We start from the raw sequence: 20,845 nt of genomic DNA on the forward strand, positions 1-20,845 counted from the left end.
GCATCTTGAAACGGGTGATATTGCTGTTAGATAACACGAAAAGGGGAAAAGAAAAACATGAGCGCGGGGAATGGTTTGGTTGATTGACGACCCGTTATGAGTGATACCACAAAGAAGAGCACTCCGGAGTTACCTAGTCAATAGATCTTTTGCTTGTTATGTTATGATATACTACTGTGTTATGTTATACTACTGTGTTATGTTGATTGGAACTCTTTTCAAGTCCTGTCACTTTTGAAGTAAAATTTTTGAGACAGGTCTGCATGATCAGAATAGAAAGTTTTCATTCATCGTTAAAGCGGGCTGAGCATATGGCTCTTTATTCCAAGGCTCATTTGAGCTGAGCTTGATAACCTATTCTTTGGAAACCTCTTTTTGTTTCCTTTTCTCCTTCTTTCATACTCGCATCCCCACAAGCCCTGTATTAGACGTTTCTCGCCCTTTAATTTGCACTTTTATTGTAGAAAAAAACCAACTCGTTCACTCAAGTCTGGTCGATGTATGGGAAATTCCTAAGAACCGAACTGCTTGACGATTTGAGCAACCTTGTTGGCAAGCTCATCTGCCTCGGAGCGAGTGGCAGCCTCAGCGTAGACACGGCATGCATTCTCAGTTCCACTGGCACGAGCAAAGGAGCGAGCGCTGGTGTACTTCTTAACACACTGGTCGATCTCGTCCTGAGCACCCACAGGGTGGCTAAGGCGACGCTCAGCGTCAGTTGTTTGGAAGAGGTCCTTGTTGCCAACCTCGACACGGACCAGTCGGTTAGGAAGGTCATTGTAGGTCATGGCCCAATCCTTAAGAGTCCAGCCCTTGTGAGCAAGAATAACCTCGACCATGAGCATGTCGGAGATAGCATCACCGACAGTCTGGTTGATAAGGTCGCTGACGGCAGCGAGAGTATCGAGAGCATCCTTCTGAGCAGGAGACTGGGGCTCAGTCTCACGGAAAGCTCGGATAGCCTCTTGAGAGAAGACAACGGTACCGTGACCGTTGGCCTCGAAGTAAACACCAACATCGAATTGGCAAGCAGCGTGGTGCAAGTGCTTCACACCAGTAGGAGTGAAGACAACGGGAAGACCAAGGTGCTTCTCGATGTAGTTGGTGCTAGCACCGTTGGCATAAGCGGTCTGAACAACGCCGATGCGAAGGTCCTTGTCAAGGCCAGCGGAGCGAACAAGATCGCCAATGAAAGAAGCATTGAGCGAGGAGATGCGATCGCCGTCGAGCATGAAGAAGCCAGTATCGGGGTCGATCCAGTAGTAGATCAGACGGTCAGCGTCACCGTCGAGAGAGCAGCATCGGGCGCCGGGAACGGGCTTAGGGCTGGGAGGAGCTCGCTGCTTGGTCTTGACGAAGTCGGCACCGGACTAGTAATGATGTTAGCGATTGCGCCTGAGCCAGGATGATATGAAGTAAACTTACATCAAGGTTGAGAACCTCAGGACGAAGGACGTCGTCATTGACGACCTTGACGTCGATAGTGCCCTCGGGCACAACCTTGAGGAACTCGGAGAGCTTAGGACCACCAACACCGTTGGCGCAATCCACGATAAGCTGACCCTGAGGCTTTCGGCCCCGCAGAGCACGAGTAAAGGCCTCAGACATCTTCTCATAGTAACCCTGCTCGCTGACCTTGCCGTAGGCCTTGGGAGTACCTTCGGTGTTGACGCAACGGGTCAGGTAGTGAAGCTGGGGGGTGGTAAGGATCTTGTAGTCGGTGTACTCGGTGTTTGTGGCCTCGAAAGCATCGGCGAGAGCAGCAACGAGGGAGTGGCCGGAGGGACGAGTATCACGACCGTAGACAACTCGACCGGGAGAAGAAAGGTCGATCTTGAGCTGGGTGGCCAGAGCCTTGTAGTTGTCGAGAAGCTCCTGATCAGAAGGAGAGTTGACGAGCTTGGTAGCAAAAGCCTCCCACTCCTGCTCGAGCATCTCACCCATGGGGTCAACGATCTTGACACCATTGTCGATAGCTGGGTTGTGACTGGCAGTGATCATGACACCAATGGCCTGGCCATTGAGCTTACGGCTTCGCAGACCGGACAGAAGACCAACACGGAAGGAAACACCATCGAGAAGGTCAGCCTTCATACGGAACCCCGCAGTGCCATACTTGTAGACATGGTTGGGCACGATAGGGTGCTTGGCCGAAGCGGCGAGGAACTTTTCGTCAGACATTCTACGTATTCTTGTGTGCGAAATAGACTAAAGAAGATGGGATGAAAGAAGAAGAAGGGACAAGATAAGACAAGACGCGGACGCAGGCGAGAGGAGAATAAGAAAGAAAGATGGAGCTTGAAATGGATTCTATTTGAAACGATCGAAGCCTCCGCAGTGACGAGGCGGGGTGGTTAGGTACTTCGTTGATACGAGGGGCATCAAAGCCACCACCTAGCAGTGCTTACTACAGGGGCCAACAGTTCATACTACAGTCCAGGTCCAGTACCTCGCTCAGGTCCATGAGCCATACAGTCCAGCCACTTGCAAATTCATGCTGAGAGCTGAGCTGAGCTTAGCTACGGTACTGTGGGCGGTTGGCTTGGTTACACACCTTCAATACCGTACCTAACCTAAGCTAACGGTTCAACGGGGCTATGGAGGAATCCTTTGGCGGTCAAAAATACTGTTTATGATACATACCGCCTCAATGAAGTGGATTCTTGGATGTGCTATAAACAGTTACAGCATAACTTTCACTCAGAAATGCCCCGCTTCAAAGAGCTAAATTTGTTGTAGTGCAGGTGGGAGCTTTAGCCGCTTTAATTGGGTGGGTTCCATCCATTCCATTCTTACAGCGCTCTACCCGCAGAGAATCAGTTCCATCCACTGTCTGCAGGGCAGGCTCAGGCTCAGGGCCTCACGTCAGCCTAACGACAGCCAAGAACTTTTTCGATTCAGGGTTCACACTTTCTCCTCACCGCCCGATTTCTTGGGTCGAAGCACGCACGTGACCTCGTGTCAGGTTCTTCACCCCTGTCATTCTGAACGCGAGATAGTCGTCGCGTCTTACTTCACCAACTGGCGACCAGTTTTGGATTCGAATGAGACTGGGTCGGGCAGGCCGCTCATCTCATCTCAAGTCACAATCATCGATATTTATAAAAAGACTCGCTTCTATTTTGTCATCACACGAATTGGGGTGGCAACATGGCCGACGCAGACTCAGCCAACCCCCAGCTCCTGGCTTGGGTGAAAGATTGGTTGGATTTGGCCCGTGAACGCAATTCCAAAGGCGTTACCACGTACAGAACAGCGTATAACTCATTGAAAGCCTGCCCGATCACCTTTGAACACCCTGCGCAGCTGCAGCAACTCAAAGGTTTTGGACCCAAGCTCTGCGACCGGCTTGAACAACAATTAAAGAAACATTGCGAGCAAAATGGCCTTCCTATGCCCCCACATCCTAGGTCCCGTAAGGCGGCACCAACTACTGGAGATGAAAATGGAGAAGGATCTTCAAAACCTGCGAAAAAGGCACGCAAACCTAAAGCATACGTCCCAGCTTTTCGATCTGGAGCGTTTGCCTTGGTAGTTGGTCTTGCAACTCTGGATGAGGATTCTGTTAATGGAATGACCAAGGCGGAGCTCATCGAAGTTGCACAGCCGTACTGCGACTCATCTTTCTCAGCTCCTAGCGACCCAACTAAGTTCTACACTGCCTGGAATTCGATGAAAACCTTGGTGCAGAAGGAACTAGTCTACGAAAGAGGGCGACCATTAAGGAGGTATGCCTTGACCGACGAAGGATGGGAAGTTGCCAAGCGCATCAAAGAAACGGACCACTGGAAGGCTGAAAAGGGGAAGGCTAAAGACCCAACCTCAGCACAGCCAGTCCCAAACTTTCAGCCCGAAGCTGTCTCAAGGCAAAAATCGCTGTCTGTAGAAATATCTGAACCAGCACAAGCCCCATCAGAGTACCAAAATGTCGTGTCTGATGGGCCGATATCAGAAGATTCCTCTTTGCCGAACTTTACTCCAATACTACTACCTCCGGGATCCTTTACTGTCCAGTTAGTTCTGGACGTTCGCGAAGTAAGAGCCAAAACAGATCGAGATTATATGCAAGAGGAACTTGCAAAACAGGGTGCAAAACCCATCATGCGCAGTATGGAGCTCGGTGATGCTCAATGGGTTGCGAAATGCAATGACCCTAATCTGCTCTCATCACAAGGTGCTGAGGGCGACGAGGTAGTGCTGGACTGGATTGTTGAAAGAAAGCGCCTTGATGATTTGATCGGAAGTATCAAGGATGGCAGATTTCACGAGCAAAAGTTTCGCTTGCAACGATCTGGTGTAAAGAAAGTGATTTACATCATCGAAGACATTGGCATGGACCCAGAGGTAGTCACGAGATATGCTGAAGCGGTCCGATCCGCTATCGCCTCAACACAAGTAGTGAACGGCTACTTCGTAAAGAGAACCAACAAGATGGACGAGACAATCCGATATCTTACTCAGATGACGAAGATGTTAAAACGGACGTACGAAAGCAGAGCCCTACACGTTATACCTACCAAGGTCCTTACATCTCAGAATTATCTCCCACTGCTAAAACACCTCAGGGAGTCTATATCTCCAGACTGGTACATCACCTACCCGGCCTTTTCCTCGCTTGCCTCCAAGTCCGAGTCGATCACTTTGCGCGACGTATTTTTGAAAATGCTCATGACTATCAAAGGTGTCACAGGAGAAAAGGCACTTGAAATCCAAAAGCGTTGGAAAACACCCTACGATTTTGTCAAGGCTTTTGAGGCATGTGGCCCTGGCGAACAGGGCTTGAAGCGCAAGCGCGAGTTGATCTTCAGCCACACCAGCCATCTTGTTGGGCGAAAGAAGTTTACCAAACCCTTGAGCACCAAGATTGCTGAAGTGTGGGGTGATGCCTGAAGCTTTGTGTATGCGTATTTGTATAAGTATTTTGACGGCAGGTTGCAAAAGGATACTATATATCTTGGTACGTGGAATTGAATTGAACAACATGGAAAGCTTGTATGATGGGGATATTGGTTTAGGGCGTTTATGGTGTTGAATAGACAACACTTCACTGTCAAGAACATCCGGGTATTCAGGATGATGAGTAACATGATACCCAAGTTATTAACAATTAAAATCTATCAAATCGTCTATTGCTTCTCGCCAAGTCTTTGTGCCACAATTCTCTCGACGATCTTCTCAATGAAAGGGAACGAGGACTCGGATCCGGGTTCCGAGCCGACAACTCCGCCCAGCGACTTCTCAGCATACTTGGCCATCATGTCAACCTCAATGTTGACTGTGTCGCCCTCCTTCTTCGCCGCCACAACAACCCTCTCCTGAGTGTAGGCGATCAGCATCACCTCCCACCAGCCCTCCTGGTCGTTGACCTTGGTGACTGTCAAGCTAGTACCGTCAATGGCAACGTAGCCCTTGTAGACAACGTACCGCAGCATATCCTTGCGGGCAGGCTGGAAACGGAAGGTCAGGGCATTGCCATCCTTGGTAACAGAGAGGATCTTGGCGGTGGTATCGACGTGGCCCTGGACAAAATGGCCACCCATGCGGGTATCAGCACGGACAGCGCGCTCAAGGTTGACGTTGCTGTTCTCCTTGAGGTCGCCCAGGTTGGTGATTCGCAGAGTCTCGGGGGCTACACCGATAGTGAAAGACTCGGGTGTGAAAGAGGTGACAGTGAGACAGACACCGTTGACAGAGATGGAGTCTCCATCATGGCAGTCAGAGAGGAGCTGAGAACCAGAAGAAATGGCGATGGTCATAGAAGTACCGCCAGTAGAGTCATTGTTGTCGAGCTTGGAGACAACTAAGGGTTGAGTTAGTCTTATCCATTGACAATGAGTTGAAGAACTAACCTCCTACTTCTTCTACGATTCCAGTAAACATGATGGCTTTCTATATGGTTGAATTGATGTTGAAGATTAATTGTTGATATTGACAATAGTCTTAAAGTCTAAGAGGCGATGACAAATGCTCTAATAAGTCGGACTGAATGCTGATGATATATTCCACTCTGCCCCGCGAGTGCCCCGCATAGAGGTGAAAGAAATACTGGGACAAGCTTTATTCTTCAGCTTTAGGTCTTGAGCATTTTATATGGTGAATAAGATTATTTAATAGAATACCGAGGCTCACAGACACTTTTTAGTATTAATGGAATGTTTACATGTGCATTATTTTCGGTTAAAACTCCATTGTCATATACGATTTCTTCAGATGCGCTTCCACGTGAAGTGACGTGAAGATCATTAATGGGGCAATTTTGTCAACTTTTGCCCCTCAGTCAATGGACACCCAGACATTCAAATTGCCCAGTCTGGACATTTCAGATAAAAATATTAGCAATCCAGCCAAAGCCTCAACATCAATTGTGAGACTTGATTAGAATGCAAGTTAAGATAATCTTACCATATTGAATCCTATTAAAGGATCTCAACACTATATTTAAACTGAAAGAAACATGAACTACCAACTCACACGGATGAGATGAGTTGGCCTGTCATGGGTCTTTATCGATAAGACCCGCCTAAATTTTTCAGTTTCCCACTCAACACCAAAGCAAGCTTCTGACAGAACAAGCCTGCTCATTGCACATTATCTCATTTTCACTTCTTTCAACCATCGTGCTCCTACTTGATCTTGCACCCGAAAATAAATAGTGACTTATCATCAGTCATTCTATTTCTTTCATAAGCGTCAACTTATCCACATTTGATCTCGCCAATTCTCATAGCAACTCCCGGCTTTTGCGACATCATGGCACCCTCAAGACCTGACGGCAAAAAGACGAATCCTGACATCGCAAAGCTTCTCGTCGATGCACAGACTCAGCTCGAGGTCGGAAGGTTAGAAGAGGCTGCTACACTCGCCCAGCAGGCCCTTGACACCACCGGTCAGGGTGGTGACTTTGAGCTCAGCGCTGCCAACCTTCTTGGTACTATCTTTATCGAGTCTGGTGATTTGGATGAGGCCCGAGCCGCTTTCGAGCGTGCAGTCCACCTCGATGAGGATGGTACTGTAGACGAGAAGATTGGAGGTGGCCCTGAGAAGTTCCTTCTTCTGGCTCAGCTCAGCGAGGAGGGTGGTCTTGACACCGTTCAATGGTATGAGCGTGGTGCTACTGCGCTTCGAAAGCTGATCGCATCACTGACCGAAATTCGATCACCCACCCCCGAGCAAAAGGCCGCTCTTCAGGAGAGGCAACACAAGCTGGCTGGAGTTCTCTGCGCTGTTACCGAGGTGTACATGACCGACTTGTCTTGGGAGCCTGATGCCGAGTCTCGCTGCGAGACCCTTATTACCGAAGCTATGCTCCTCGCCCCTGCGGCTCCAGAGACCTGGCAAACTGTCGCCAACGTCCGAATTTCACAGAACCGTGCCAATGAGGCCCAGACTGCTCTACGAAGGAGTCTTGAGCTGTGGCAGAAGCTTCCTCCCAACCACCCTGACGTTCCCGAGTTTCCTACCAGAATCGCTCTTGCCCGCTTGTTGATGGAGACTGAGCTGGAGGACGAGGCTTTGAGCGTGCTGGAGCGTCTTGTTACAGATGATGATACTAGTGTTGAGGCTTGGTACCTTGGCGGTTGGTGTCTCTACATCACCGGCGAGAAGCAGAAGACCACTGCTTCTAAGCCTTGGAACGAAGGCGTTAAGGATAGCGATGAGTGGAAGGGACTATGGAAGTCCTCGAGACAATGGCTCACCCAGTGCATGAAGCTGTTCGATATGCAAGAGTACGAGGACGAGCGACTAGGAGAACACGCCAAGGAATTGTTGGCAAACATCAACAACGAGATCGGTGAGCCAGCTGAGGGCGAGCTCGAGGACTGGGAAGACCCCAGCGATGGCGAGGGTGATGATGCTGAGATGCAGGGCTGATAAATTTTGTACTGGAGGATAAAGACGGAATGAATTAAAAGGCATTTGGTATGGCGTTTAGGAACAAAAAATGGGCCTGACTAGAGGAAATGTTGTCACCTTTCGTATTTTGTTAAAACTGAATATATTTCACCCCTGGGTCTATATCAGAACCTGATCCATGCACCAATGGCAGCAATGAGCTCTGAGTCTCTTCCGTTTTCTTCTCTGTGATATCATCCATCATCTCGTCTCATGGCAGGCTATTTGCCATTGCTTTGTATTTGTATTTGTACCCAAGAAACTCCAAGTAATGCACCTTTCCTATTCAAGCCCCTATGCGGCCTCGACCTTGAGCTTCTCAACACCCTCCACAGGCATGTCATCCTCCTCATCGTCATCGCCCTTACCAGCAAGACCCCTCTCCCAAAGCTGTCTGCCTGACAAGCGAGTAGGCTCCTTGACCTTTGCCTTCTTCAGCTCAGCCAAACGGTCATCTTCCTCCTGCTGTCTCTTCTCCTCCATCTCCTTTATGAAACCCTCGCGCCACTTGAGGAAAGTCTCGGGAGTCACCCGAGTACCGTGGAACTTCTTATTTTCCTCAGCCTCTGCGGCGAGAGCAGCCTCTTCGTGAGCCTTTGTAATGGCATCTTTGCGCTCCTGGACGAGCTGCTCGGCATTATCCTTTAGTGTGGAAACAATCGCAAAGACCATAGCCATGCCGAGGTTTTCTTGGATAGTCTCATCTAGACTGGCGAGAAGCTGGTCGCGATCGTCGGAAACGCTGAAATGTTCGTGAGGGGTGGCATTGGGAGGAGCGAGAATATCGAGATGAGGCGGCTTTTCGGGGTATTCTTCTGGATACTTCACTTGGAGAAGCATAGTAGGAGGATCTTGGTCTTCTTCATCGGGAATATCTAGTGCGACTGATACTCTAAACTCGGTTTCAGAAATATCTACAAAATGGTTAGGCACAGATCTTACAAGTAGCTTTTTTTAATTGATTTTTCGTACCTGTAATTTCTTCTGGGAAAATTGACTCGAGCACCTCGCGCTCTTCAACTTGATCTTCTCGTCCCATTTTGACGATTTAACCGGAAGCCTCTAAATTGCAAAATATTGCTTTTGATAGAGTCTCGAAATGACGAGAGTCCTCATGACAGTGGGGAGGTTTAGAGGCCGCGGGGTGGAGGACCAAAGAGGCTTAGTGACTAGCTGACCGCCCGGCAGTTTGTCTCTATCTCAAGCTCAACTTCTTTGAAGTTTCCTTCCAAGACAACAACAATGCGACAATGTCGATATTATTGTATGGAGTTCATGATTGCTGTGGTAATATTTCAAGAGATTTATTTCGATCTTGGTATATAATCGCCATCATTCTCCGTACAAAAAGCAATCCTAATCCATGCTATGCTCCATGCGTTCATGTACCAATGAGACCGAAAGCAATGTACCCTTAACCAATAACTCCAAAGCTCTATCGCGTCTGGCTTTAACGTATGCATACGAATATTCATTCGTATTAGTTCCATACAGGAACGATGGGCTCATTTCCTGTCAGGCCCTTTGCAGCGAGTTTCACAGCTCGCTTATCGAGGTACTTTTGATATGGTGGCTTGGGCCTCTTTTTCTCGTTGTCTTCCCAGGGTTGGTAGTCGACAGCTTGCCAGATATCGAGTTGGTCGATAAAGTTCTCCCGTGGCCTCACATGTCGCTTTGTCTTGACTTGGGGAAGGATGACATCCAGGCTCTCCTGTTTTTGGCGCATGAGATATGCTACTGCAACGGCAGCCGATCTCGACATCCCCATGCGGCAGTGAATCAGCACGTTTGGCTCCCGGGTCGAGTCGCTACTTGGTGTAGTTGAAAGTGACTCAAGCTCAGACTCCTCTCCACAGGCAGACGAGGGTAGACTTTCCGGATGTCGGCGACCCAGCTGTAAGTCGACGAAGTTGCAGATATTGTCCAATAAACAGAGGATATCCATTGTAGAATTGTCGAGACACGGGACAAACATGTGACAGTCCTGAGGTACTATCTCTCTGTTTTTCGTCTTGTCCCATTTTGGATACGGACCGTCGAGGAGCGAAACGATTGCTGTTATGTTGTGCTGCCGGAGAACATTGCGATTCATGGAGCTTGCAACATTCCCAACATACAGGTTTGGGGCAACCAGGGAGATTGAAGGGGGGTCCATGTCATCCATGATTAATTTGATAAGAATATAAAAAAATACCAATTCACGAGTATCAATTATTTCTCGTCTTGGATATTAGCTCATGTCCTAATTCCTTCTACCCGAAGCTGAGTATACATTGTCTCACTTATGCTGGTTCCTCACGTGCATAAGGCGTCAACCCAAGTGGCAATATGCAAGACCAACATAACGAAGATCGTTGGAATGAGCGAATAGTGACATTAAGCGAGCTCACGTACACGCTTAGACTGAAGCTTAACGTAAGTTGCGTGGGTCAAGCTGTCGTTGTGGATAGATTTCGACGATGGGATGGTTTCCAGCAAGATCAGATATAAGAGTAACGATCAGAATTTCCCTGCAAGTCCATTAAGAGACAGGAAATGCACTTGCATTGAAGCCTTATGGTTGTGGGGCTGCTTCTTTTAGACCTCTGTTGTCAAACCTCCTGACTGTACTTGGGTCTAAGTTAACTTAGATGGATATCCTCGCTAAATTGAATACGATAGAGATGATAATTGCAATTAATCAAACCTATATAAGTCAGACGCGCAAGGTGCACGTGATGTCCTCGACCCTGGAACTAGCAGAAAAGCGGGACTTCTCTTATCAGTTAGCTTAGCGGCGGAAGTTTAGCTTATCGCCAGAAAAAAAAGTTGAAGTCTCAACTCTGCGACTCTGCATCCACCCATAGCCATATCCATACACGATCAAATTCGCAACAATGGCTACCAAATCCACAGCTACTGGCGAGAAGCGAAAGTCCGCCCCTGGTGGAAAGTACCAGACTTTCTCTAAGCTTCCCAAGAAGCCCAGACTTGAAGAGAAGGTGTCCAAGAAGAAGAAGCCCGAACCAGAGTCCGACGACGATTCCGAGGGCGGCGCCGATCTGAGCGAGGAAGCTCCCAAGAAGTCAGAAGGAAAGACATTTGAGCGAGGTATGATATATTGGTTCAATTCCTTACGCAACCAGTCGATACTAACTTCCCTTCAGTTTCAGGTCAAACTTCGCGCGAATCCCATGCCAAGCAGAAGCAGCTCGCCCTGGAGCGCAAGGCCGCAAAGCCTCTTGCTGACGAAGTTCAACGCACAAAGAAGCTGTGGGAGAGATTGCGACGAAAGTCTCACGTTCCCAAGGAGGAGCGACAGACATTGGTCGACGAGCTGTTCACTATCATCACTGGTCGCATCAAGGACTTCGTGTTGAAGCACGACGCCGTCCGCGCCGTACAGACCGCTATCAAGTACGCCACGCCCGACCAGAGGAAGCAGATCGCTCGCGAGTTGACTGGCACATACGCTCAGCTTGCCGAGAGTCGATATGCCAAGTTCTTGATCGGAAAGCTTCTGGTCCAGAACGACGAGGAGATCCGAGATATCATTATTCCCGAGTTTTACGGCCGTGTTCGAAAGATGATCAACCACCCAGAGGCTTCATGGATTCTCGACGATGTCTACCGAGGTGTTGCGACAAAGGAACAGAAGGCCATCCTTCTCCGCGAGTGGTACGGTCCCGAGTTCTCTCTCAAAGAACTCAACAAGGATACCAAGCCCACATCCGATCTCAAGGCCATTCTCGAGGCCGAGCCCAGCAAGCGAGGCCCCATCATGAAGAGTCTGGTTGACATGATCAGCTCTCTTGTCAACAAGAAGATGACCGGATTCACTATGCTCCACGACGCTATGTTCCAGTACTTCTCTGCCACTCAGCCCGGCACTGAAGAGTTCAGCGAGTTCTTCGAGATGGTCAAGGGTGACGAGGGCGGAGATTTGCTCAAGAACATGGCCTTCACTCGCAACGGTGCCAAGCTTACATGCTTGCTCCTCGCTCATGGATCTTCAAAGGACCGAAAGCAGATCCTCAAGACTTACAAGGATACCTTCCTGCTGATGTCCGGCGACATCTGGGCGCATCTTATCATCCTTACTGCCTACGACGTTATTGACGATACTAAGCTGACTGCCAAGTCCATCTTCCCTGAGATTTTCGGCGAGGGTGAGAACGTTGCTCAGAATGTTGTCGCTGCTGCCAACAACCCCTTTGCCAGAACAACAATTCTTTATCTCTTCGAGGGACTTGCCAAGTCTCTCTTCCCTCCTAATCAGTCATTCGATGTTGAGCTTCTCCAGGAGGTCCACGAGATCCGCAAGACAACAAGTAAGAAGGACGAGGACATTCGACGTAACGAACTCATTACTGCCATTTCCCCTCAGCTCATCTCCGTTATCGCTGAGGTTCCTTCCGAGTTTATGGCCAGTCCCTTCGGCTGCCAATACATCACAGACGTTCTTCTCTCAGGAGTTGGCGACAAGCAGGCTGCTCTGGAGGCCGTTGCCCAATCAGCTAGTGGCAACCCCAGCGAGGAGCCTGCAGAGGATGATCTCCAACCCCAAGTTCATATCTCAAAAACACCCCACGGTGGCCGTATGCTGAAGTCTCTGATCCAAGGCGGAAAGTACGACAAGGCTGCTGGCAAGATTATTCCCGTCGACCCTCCTCTGGAGTTCTCCAACATTCTCTACCCCGTTATTAAGGAATACATTATGGACTGGGCTACTGGACCCAGCTCATTTGTCGTCGTCGGTCTCCTTGAGGCTGGCGACTTCAGTGAGACTGATGCGCTTAAGAAGACACTCAAGAAGAACAAGAAGACTCTTGAGAAGGCTGCCACCGAGGAGACCGCTGAACAGAAGGCTGCTCGTGAGGCTCACGAGGCTGCGCCCAAGGCAGCCAAGAAGGGCAAGAAGAAGGGTGACAAGCCTGTTGGTAATGCCGGTAGCAAGCTTTTGTTGGAGAAGTTGTAAATGGAAAGCTAAAGAGATTGGGCTATGGATAGAGATGTGGTGTTTTAATTATCATATATCAGGCGTATAAAACTAGGGTGTTTTTGACAATGATATCACGGACTATGATATACTCCCTGCTTGCCTATATTGAACATGTTCCCTAATCTGAATGTCACTTAGTAATACCGAAGTAATAAGACGCCACAAGGAAACAATGAGTTGTTGCATGTCTTTTTCCTTATAGGCCTCCTGAATCCTTGTTTTCTTTCCTGTCAGTGCAATATGTGCCACGATTAGGGATACGGTATCGAGCCGTCAGAGTCACACATGGCAGTGAACTGTTTGCTCGGCGCTGTTTCGGTGTGCTTGATCTCTTGCAAATCCGGCTCCTGGAGTATAGAGATATTGGGACGGGTAATATGGTTTCTTCTGAGGCTGGATTCAACATTGAGGCTCAATTAGATAGTAACGCCTCATACGCATTGATATGAGCCAAATGAAGTGGCTTGTTTACGTTCGTTCTAGACTACTCGTTTCATAAATGTGTGTATTACTCATGTTGCACAAATGGGGGAGTACAAGATGGACACAAGATGGATATGGGCCACTGTGAGATACTTTGCGCGACTGTATCTTGCCATGGCAGTTGGATGTGTTACTTCAATAAAACGTTCCATGTTACGTTCTCTAGGAGAAGAATCTGGGCACATGCTGTCAGTGCAGATATCCAAGGAGAGATGAAGAATAGCTGGCCTGCCGCTTCTCGGGTGCAATTATTGTGCCAAGTCTGTTATTGATAACCTGTCAATCTACTCTCAATACTTCTTTCCTTTTTGTTGCCCAAGTGGCTATTTATGGTACTGTTCTCATACTTGAATTATGATATATTCTCATCACCGTCTCTCCTCTCCTCTTTTCTCGTGCCTTGCTCGTGATTATATGACTCTCGATCTCGTTGCACCTGTCTTCTCTACAGTTCCAGAACTGTAACTCAATTATCGTCACTTGTTACGCTATTGGTAAGTTCATTGCAGCATTGCAGTGCAGTTCTTTAGCAGTTTCTCTTTCGATCGTTACTTCGGTGTGCGGTGAAGGGGGCAAGTTTGGCCGGCAGCTGTTGGCAACTGGCAGCTAGGGAGTTGCAACTGCTGAATGGCAGCTGCCAAACTTCCTTTTCCTCCTCCATCGTTCCTCCTTTTTCTTTTCCTCGACGTCACCTGCACAAACGGAAAAGTCCCAACCAAAGCAACTCTTGCAATATTGCTCTATTCATCTTTTTCCCCTCTTCGTTTTTGTCTTCCCTTTTACTTGCCTTCTTCCGAATCAGCGACCATATTATCCGCCCTCTCGAGGGGGCAGAATAACACTCTCAGTTGCTCAAACACTTCTTCGTAGATTCACGATCGATACGATAGCTATATCAAAAGCGGCTTCACCTCCACGAACACAAAACGCAGCTACCTTCCAAGTCAAACGAAGTACGATTAAAGCAAACAAGTATCTCTGTCTTGCTGCTTAACTGACTGAGCGTTTGTGTCCCCCATTGCCATACCGTTTGCCTACTATGACCAAGGTTTTACGGGTGGACGATAAGGAAGAATGCGGCACTGACAGGAAACACTACGATTGCAGAGACTCCGACTTCAAATTCGTCGGCTGCTGTTCCCACAATCCATGTATCAAACCTCGTGGCTGGCGCGACGATCCCGTCACCTCAGACCTGAGCTCTTGGCCAACTAGCGACATGTCTGATACCGAAACTAATTCGTTCGAGGACATTCCCACTGGAAACATTGTTTCGCTAGCTGACGGAGTTGTCAGTGAAGTTCCCGAAACATCATTTAGTCGAAGAAAGTTCAGTGCTTCACTCACCATGTCCGACGACGAGGAAACTTCTTCGCCTGATAGGCACACAGCACCTTCCACTACTAAGACCGACTCAGGGATCACCCATACGGTTTCAAACCCCAATAAGGTCACAATTACCAACAGGAGGACTACCTTTATCAGCCAGGCACCTTCAACACCGACCGGCTTCATGACTTCCGTGACCTCAGCTGGCACAGATCAATTTCCATTTCCAACTGGATCCTTTGATGGCACAGCTACCTCATTGCCTACTGAGACGAGCACATCAGGTACTTCTCTCGATGATAACAACAATGCAGGATCGCCCTCGATTGGTCTTGTTGTCGGTGCAGCAATAGGCGGCATTGCTTTCTTGGCCCTCATCATCGGTGCAGTGGTTTGCATACGCCGTCGAAAGGCCAAACAGATGGAGTTCCCCAATACCCCTTACTACCTGGAAGAAAAGGCGGATAAGAGCCTACTCAGCAGGATGCTGTCACGCAAGAGCACTCGTAGAAGTGAAGATCCATTTGCACCATTTGGAGGTATGTTACCAGATTCATCATCGGACTCTTCATCGGACGACGACTCGCTATCGAAACGAATACTAAAGCTACTCTGCAGGCCGTATCGACAGAGTAGACAACCACCTCCGGCCCCCCAGTGGCACTTTTGAGATGGATGGCGCTGACAATGTTGTGCATGAGCTTCCTGCAGTCACTTTCAGCGACGCCAGAGAAAAGGAGTCTCAGCCAGATCATGGTGCAGCTGCCGTTTCTGGATATTCTGCTCAGACTGCATATCCTACAGCAAATGGGAGCTGCATAGATCCCCGTGCCAATCTCAACGCTACGTTGGAGGACCGCCAGCAAAAGCAATTTGTCAATCACTGGAACCAATATCGAACTCTCGGTGAAAACATGAATCAACAGCAACCAGGATGAAAGGGTGTCGTTACGAACAGTGTGGGGGACTAAGTCAGTTGTGGTTTAACAGGGAAGGTGAACACATACAGTACTGACTGACAAGCATTTGATGGTGTTGTGCGGAGAATACGTTTTTGTCTTCTCCCTTTTGTGTTGTAAGATATGATTCGCTACCTGAAGCTCGAATACAAGATCTATAGGTTGAAACAGCCCGAATGTGGCTTGCAGATCAAAGCCCTGCCCAAGCCTCTCTCATCATGACAGTGATACGCATTCCCTGCTATTGGAGCAAATCTGACAACCAGGCGGCAGTTCATTCTTCCCCTTTGCGGCCCGCTCCCCGGGGTTGAATCGGGTGAGTTTCCGTTTGTGCTGTATCACGTAGATGGTGCTTATGTTGAAAGTGGAGAGCTGACCGTCTTACTCTGTACTGTAGATACTGGGAACCATTCGATTCGAGCTTACTATATGCCGAAAATGTCTGTACTGGGTATTCTCCCCGCCGATACCCTGCATGACACGCTGATTGACCAATTCATGCTGACGTCTGACACTTTTACGAAGCACTTGCCGAATCATTGTGTAGTTTCACCGCAATTGCCTCGTCCTCGACAAGAGCCTATCACGACTCTAGTTTCCAGCACAATGATCTACCAAAGTGAGGGGCGAGTGGTGCAGCAAACCTATTCGGGACTGCCGACCAAGACACGGCAGCATTGTGGCTTCAGCTGAGTCCTGGTATTGCAGGGAGGAAAGAGACGGGAACTTGAAAGAAACCAGGCTGTGCCCTCCAAATCACCGTCATGAGAAGGATATAAAGAGCCCAGAAGAGAAAATCAATCGACCGTGATCAACTCCCAGTTCAAGGACTCCCTCTATATCTTGTCAAACATCACTTATTCAAATGCCATCTCATCCTCATAACTCCAAAGCCTTCATTCCTCTGAATGACGGCTCTCATCATGAAGCAGCAGAAGATGCCCATGCCGCTCCCAAGCGAATCGTCATCTGCTGTGACGGCACTTGGCAGTCTTCTGTATCAGGCCTCAAGAACATCCCGTCCAACGTGACAAGACTTGCCCGTTCCATTGCTCGCAGCGGCAAGGATAAGGACGGAAAGGTCTGGCAGCAGATAGTTTACTACGATGCCGGCATTGGCACCGGAGATCTAGGCCAAGCAGAAGCCAACCGACAGGGAGGCACAGGCATTGGGTTTGTAGGTAATGTCATTGAAGCTTACAACTTCATTGTTCTTAACTACAACCTTGGCGATGAGATCTTCTGCTTTGGCTTCTCACGTGGAGCGTACACTGCTCGTGCGGTAGCCGGCCTCGTCACTGACATTGGCATTGTCTGTCCCCAAGACCTTCAGGATTTCCCAGACCTGTACGCCCTGTACCAGCAGAATCCTGACGGTTTGCACTTCCGCAAGTCACAGGCTTATCTGGAGTGGGTTAACGGAGTGCATTCTAAGAAGCAGGCCAACGGAGGATCTGGAATTCCCTCTGAGTGGGATAGCCCTCCTCATCATGATGCGCCTGAATCTTCGAGGTTTGTCAAGGTCGTGGGTGTCTTTGACACAGTTGGTAGTCTGGGTATTCCAGATTTGCCCTGGACTCGCTTCAACTTGAAGTTCCTCGAAAAGGCTGTTGGTATCTCCGAGCCCGGCTTCCACAACATTCACCTCAGCCCTTGTGAGTCCTCAAACAACAAGCATTGGTTCCCAATACTGACTTTACACAGATATTCAACATGCATACCACGCACTGGCTCTTGATGAACATCGAGCTCCCTTCTCGCCCAGTCTTTGGCACTTCCCAACCAGCAAAGACCAGTCGCCAGAGCCTGAAAAGGATCTAGAGCAGCTCTGGTCCAACTGGGAAAAGGTGCACTGCAATCCCAGTTCCAGCAAGAAAGAGCTGCAAGAAGCCTGGGGTGCCGTCGTTGACGGCGAGATGCATGAACAGTTGCGCGACAACAAGTCTGAGCTTCTCCAGGTCTGGTTTCCTGGTGTGCATATCAACATTGGTGGTGGAAATGACGATCTTCTTACTGACAAGAAGAGTGATTTCGAACGTGAGTTTACCAGTCAGCTTTGGCTCTCAAGTATGTGCTGACCGAGATAGAAATTGCGCTTATCTCGTTCGCCTGGATGTGCGAGCAGGTCGCTCCATACCTGCAATTCGTTCAAGATGGCAGCTTGGGCGACCTGGGCAAATCAGCAGTCCAAGACCGCTACAACCTCCTCAAGCCTCTCCTAACCGATATCCAGAACGGCGAGGAGAAGGATTTCGGCGGTGGTCTACTGACAAGTCGCATCGCAGCCTCCCTGGATCGCACAGGTATCAGGAAAGCAGATGTGCGCAAGATCCCAGAAGAGACTGTCAGCGGCTGGGCAACTGGTCCCATCGTCGATAGCTTCACAGGTGCCATGGTCGCTGGTGGATCAGTCGACAGAGCGCCTGGTAACTATACCAAAGACAACAAGGGTCGAGAGCTGGGCGAGACGTACGAGATGATCCATCCGTGTGTCAAGTACCGCATGAGCAAGGTGCCCAACTACAAGCCCAAGGCTCTGCGTGGGTTTGAGAGGGCTGCTGATGGTGGAAATGGTTATGTGTGGAAGAAGGGTAATGTGCAGATTCCCGAGTTTGTGATCAAGACTGGAGATGCGTTCTCAAGACATGTTGCTCAGCAGGATCGCTATGCGACTGACTTCATCAAGTCGATTGATACTGTTGTGGTTTGAGGGCAGTTTGTAATTAGTCAAGTTTAGCAATCTCTCGTTTTCCCATCTATCACCGAGTTCCAACTGAGTGTCCCTGAAGTTGAACTCAGCAACATCTTGTTTTAGTTGGATCACTGAGAGGTCTGTATATGACGCTCATTTTCCACTGATATAATCTGTCCGAGCCTGTAGAATATCAGCCTGAATCTATATGGCTATTGTATTCTTTGTGCACCATGCACTGGCTGTTGTTATATACTCTTAGAACATGAATCCTGCGATATAAACAGCGGATGGTCGGTCAACTTATTTCTACTCACCAAGAAGCAAATCTAATTATTAGTATTTTGTCATAAAAGTATCAGTAGTACAAGAACCACGAAGTGCCCCTAGCCCGTCCAACAAGGAACAATACACATTGACTGCCATACTTTAAAACATGCATGGACTAGGGTCATCGTGCGTTTCCAGAATACAATATGCGGTGTCCCCTTTTTCCCGCTATGCGCCTCAAATGCAAGAGTAAATGTGTCGCCATCCCTAAAGTTGCGACTTTCGTTTCCCAATTTTTCTTTTTTCATTCTTCGAGCTTGGATAAATATGCACGCATCAACCACCACGAAAAGAAACCAATCTGCAAAAGGACGCCGTCCGGTTGGTGTTAAGTCTGAATCGAGTCTCGCCTTGCAGTTGTAGCAAGCGCTTCACCTGGTCTGGAGCTTGGAAATCTCGTCAAGAAGATCCTGGAGGTCCTGGTCTGAGATCTTGTCGGCCAGTGATGGGATGAGTGTCTTCGCTTCGTCGGCTCCTTCGCAGCATAGGGACCCTAGAAATCAGGTGTCAGTTTTTCGGAAAGTTTATCAAGCTCTTCCTAGCTGCCTTACCCAACTGTGCGCGCTCAAACTTGGCAAGGTTCTTGTGTGCGCTCAGAAGACGCTCGACAGCTTCTACGTTCTCCTTCTGCGTGAATCGCGCAAAGTTATCCAGGTAGGTAAGAGTCGAGTTCAACATTCTATCCATAGTCAGTCTCTCTGTTCACGATCCAAGAGCCACAAGTATCATTTACTCGGTGTTGTTGACATTTCGGCGGTCGTTCTTTCGCTTGGCGTGAAGGGCGTTGAGAACCAGGGCAGCTTCGGATAGCGTGAGAGTATCGACATCTTGGAACTCGCCAAGGTTGAGGACTGCAGAAGCCTCTTCGTTTCCAGGAGCAGCAGGCTTGGGTCGCGAGGTTCGAGGGTGGCTAACCTTCTTAGGCGGTTGGGGAATGGCTGGTGTTTGTTGATCCTCCATTGTAGATGTGAAGATTGCGCTAGATATGAGAGTCGAGATGTATTCGCGTGCGGTTCGTATATCTTAATTGATGCGCGGGTTGTGAAGATAGTCGGTATGCGAACGAGTCTTTGTTATAGAATGCGATGGATATTGAAAGTGGAAGAGTCGACCTGAGAGATCAGAGGCAGGTAATGTTCAGTACGTACCCCAGCTTAATTAGTGGGGCTTCGGTCTACTTTAGGCCAGGTACCTCCCTGAGGAAGATGAAACCTGACCTTCCAGTGGCTGTCCGCTGTTTGGTTTCGGTGATAGAGTCGCGTGGCGGTCTCTTCCAGCCTCTGGGCGCAGCTCTGTCTTCCATTGTCAATCTGTCAACCCTCATTGATACTCCGCCCTAGAGAACCGACAAGATTTAGCTTCACAGCTTTATAATCCACCGATCCATATCAACGCATATAATTAACCGCTCGATCTTGTGTGTATCTGATTCCTGTATAAAACAAAGATGCTAACTATATACTCACAGGCTCATCTCACCCTCATCCCTCTCACCCTTGTTCTGGTCCCTTTTCATATGGATATAAATGACGAATGAGGCTCAGGGGCATACAAACAACAACACCAGAACACTCATGATATATAAAACAGACAAGGCATCATGTACGAGTGTTTATTACCGAGATCCCAGGGGGCACTCCATTAATCACATACTAGGACTATCTTTGCTCTCATCATCATCAACAAGGCTGGTGGTTTAGTCTACAACAAAAACTTCCACGAAGGCCTCCAACAAATCAGCACAAATGACTATCTAGTCCTTGCTGGAACCTTTCACGGGTATGTGCCTTCACCTTCCTCTACACAGATGTGCCAAAGCTCACGCCAATACCCAGTGTTCATGCAATCACCTCACGTCTCAATCCAGTAAAGAACTTACCGGGCGCAACACTACCGGGCAACAGACCAGAGCCATCATCAGGCCTAGAGGTTCTCGAGACAGAAAACTTCCGCATGCAGTGCTTCAACACCTTGACAGGCGTTAAGTTCCTCCTCTTCACCGACACAACACAAGCAAACGTGGATGTCACCATCCGCAAGATCTACGATCTCTACTCAGACTATGTCATGAAGAACCCTTTCTATTCACTTGAGATGCCTGTTCGCTGCGACATCTTTGACAGGAAACTACTATCATACATTAGGGAGATAAATAATCGATAGATGGGTGGGTGGCCC

At 48.7% G+C, this 20,845-nt stretch overlaps 11 protein-coding genes across 11 annotated transcripts; 6 read left to right on the forward strand and 5 right to left on the reverse strand.

The window, feature by feature from the left end:
* Positions 1-512: 512 nt before the first annotated feature.
* On the reverse strand, positions 513-2,181 carry FIESC28_07611 (uncharacterized protein; the record flags this gene model as incomplete). Its single annotated transcript, XM_031161751.1, has 2 exons — positions 513-1,370; positions 1,426-2,181. 2 exons carry the CDS (start codon positions 2,179-2,181, stop codon positions 513-515), a joined length of 1,614 nt encoding a protein of 537 aa, XP_031014173.1.
* A 969-nt stretch (positions 2,182-3,150) lies between these two features.
* FIESC28_07612 (uncharacterized protein) lies at positions 3,151-4,890 on the forward strand (the record flags this gene model as incomplete). Its single annotated transcript, XM_031161752.1, has 1 exon — positions 3,151-4,890. The coding sequence occupies one exon, from the start codon at positions 3,151-3,153 to the stop codon at positions 4,888-4,890; it is 1,740 nt and encodes a 579-aa protein (XP_031014174.1).
* A 236-nt stretch (positions 4,891-5,126) lies between these two features.
* On the reverse strand, positions 5,127-5,880 carry FIESC28_07613 (uncharacterized protein; the record flags this gene model as incomplete). Its single annotated transcript, XM_031161753.1, has 2 exons — positions 5,127-5,800; positions 5,850-5,880. The coding sequence occupies 2 exons, from the start codon at positions 5,878-5,880 to the stop codon at positions 5,127-5,129; spliced, it is 705 nt and encodes a 234-aa protein (XP_031014175.1).
* Positions 5,881-6,750: 870 nt separating this feature from the next.
* Positions 6,751-7,872, forward strand: FIESC28_07614 (uncharacterized protein; the record flags this gene model as incomplete). The annotated part of the gene is made up of 1 exon (XM_031161754.1): positions 6,751-7,872. One exon carries the CDS (start codon positions 6,751-6,753, stop codon positions 7,870-7,872), a length of 1,122 nt encoding a protein of 373 aa, XP_031014176.1.
* Positions 7,873-8,187: 315 nt separating this feature from the next.
* On the reverse strand, positions 8,188-8,932 carry FIESC28_07615 (uncharacterized protein; the record flags this gene model as incomplete). The annotated part of the gene is made up of 2 exons (XM_031161755.1): positions 8,188-8,807; positions 8,866-8,932. 2 exons carry the CDS (start codon positions 8,930-8,932, stop codon positions 8,188-8,190), a joined length of 687 nt encoding a protein of 228 aa, XP_031014177.1.
* A 441-nt stretch (positions 8,933-9,373) lies between these two features.
* On the reverse strand, positions 9,374-10,057 carry FIESC28_07616 (uncharacterized protein; the record flags this gene model as incomplete). The annotated part of the gene is made up of 1 exon (XM_031161756.1): positions 9,374-10,057. The coding sequence occupies one exon, from the start codon at positions 10,055-10,057 to the stop codon at positions 9,374-9,376; it is 684 nt and encodes a 227-aa protein (XP_031014178.1).
* Positions 10,058-10,769: 712 nt separating this feature from the next.
* Positions 10,770-12,850, forward strand: FIESC28_07617 (uncharacterized protein; the record flags this gene model as incomplete). Its single annotated transcript, XM_031161757.1, has 2 exons — positions 10,770-10,983; positions 11,040-12,850. 2 exons carry the CDS (start codon positions 10,770-10,772, stop codon positions 12,848-12,850), a joined length of 2,025 nt encoding a protein of 674 aa, XP_031014179.1.
* A 1,546-nt stretch (positions 12,851-14,396) lies between these two features.
* Positions 14,397-15,624, forward strand: FIESC28_07618 (uncharacterized protein; the record flags this gene model as incomplete). The annotated part of the gene is made up of 2 exons (XM_031161758.1): positions 14,397-15,225; positions 15,305-15,624. The coding sequence occupies 2 exons, from the start codon at positions 14,397-14,399 to the stop codon at positions 15,622-15,624; spliced, it is 1,149 nt and encodes a 382-aa protein (XP_031014180.1).
* Positions 15,625-16,510: 886 nt separating this feature from the next.
* Positions 16,511-18,355, forward strand: FIESC28_07619 (uncharacterized protein; the record flags this gene model as incomplete). Its single annotated transcript, XM_031161759.1, has 3 exons — positions 16,511-17,300; positions 17,350-17,682; positions 17,733-18,355. The coding sequence occupies 3 exons, from the start codon at positions 16,511-16,513 to the stop codon at positions 18,353-18,355; spliced, it is 1,746 nt and encodes a 581-aa protein (XP_031014181.1).
* Positions 18,356-19,038: 683 nt separating this feature from the next.
* Positions 19,039-19,627, reverse strand: FIESC28_07620 (uncharacterized protein; the record flags this gene model as incomplete). Its single annotated transcript, XM_031161760.1, has 3 exons — positions 19,039-19,160; positions 19,219-19,346; positions 19,401-19,627. 3 exons carry the CDS (start codon positions 19,625-19,627, stop codon positions 19,039-19,041), a joined length of 477 nt encoding a protein of 158 aa, XP_031014182.1.
* A 640-nt stretch (positions 19,628-20,267) lies between these two features.
* FIESC28_07621 (uncharacterized protein) lies at positions 20,268-20,830 on the forward strand (the record flags this gene model as incomplete). Its single annotated transcript, XM_031161761.1, has 3 exons — positions 20,268-20,275; positions 20,324-20,446; positions 20,503-20,830. 3 exons carry the CDS (start codon positions 20,268-20,270, stop codon positions 20,828-20,830), a joined length of 459 nt encoding a protein of 152 aa, XP_031014183.1.
* Positions 20,831-20,845: the final 15 nt, after the last annotated feature.

This window comes from Fusarium coffeatum, assembly GCF_003316985.1.
Source record: "Fusarium coffeatum strain FIESC_28 chromosome Unknown BRIP53273_contig_171, whole genome shotgun sequence".
Classification (NCBI taxonomy): domain Eukaryota; kingdom Fungi; phylum Ascomycota; class Sordariomycetes; order Hypocreales; family Nectriaceae; genus Fusarium; species Fusarium coffeatum.